The following is a 451-nucleotide window of genomic DNA, read 5'->3' as shown; positions in this document are numbered from 1 at the left end:
ATGATCGTTATAGCACCAAAGATGATTATAAGTCGAGGTTCATGTATGTTGGTCGTGGTGTGCCAAGAAAGGCTCCTGCAGTCAAGGTGCCAGTGTTCCAGTATCTCATGATGCAGCTAGCCATCTTCCATAATGCTCCGTTTATGCAGATTGTCTACGGCCAGTTCTTCCAGCTGCCACGAGTGGAGTGTTTCAGTCATTGGCTGCGGTTGATGACGTTGAGTGTTCAATTTGAGAGAGATCAGGGGCGGAGGCTGTACCAGGTGGTGGGAGCTATGTATTATGTGTATTCAAAGTGTCCTCGCTAGAGGTTTGTATCTGTATATTAATTTAATGATAAAAGTATTGTTTTGTTTGAATTAGGTATTGGTTGCCAGGTGCTACGAGATGCCAAGATTGCTAATGCGGGTTGTCATAGTGATATATGTGCCAAGAACGGAGTATGCATGCT

The 451-nt window shown here is 44.3% G+C and overlaps 1 protein-coding gene across 1 annotated transcript; it reads left to right on the top strand.

Moving 5' to 3' along the window:
- Window positions 1-41: 41 nt before the first annotated feature.
- NCAS0G04260 (uncharacterized protein) lies at window positions 42-308 on the top strand (the record flags this gene model as incomplete). Its single annotated transcript, XM_003677616.1, has 1 exon — window positions 42-308. The coding sequence occupies one exon, from the start codon at window positions 42-44 to the stop codon at window positions 306-308; it is 267 nt and encodes an 88-aa protein (XP_003677664.1).
- Window positions 309-451: the final 143 nt, after the last annotated feature.

This window comes from Naumovozyma castellii, chromosome 7 (assembly GCF_000237345.1).
Source record: "Naumovozyma castellii chromosome 7, complete genome".
Classification (NCBI taxonomy): domain Eukaryota; kingdom Fungi; phylum Ascomycota; class Saccharomycetes; order Saccharomycetales; family Saccharomycetaceae; genus Naumovozyma; species Naumovozyma castellii.
The sequence above is the reverse complement of the archived record's forward strand: the minus strand, read 5'-3'. Positions and strand labels throughout refer to the sequence as shown.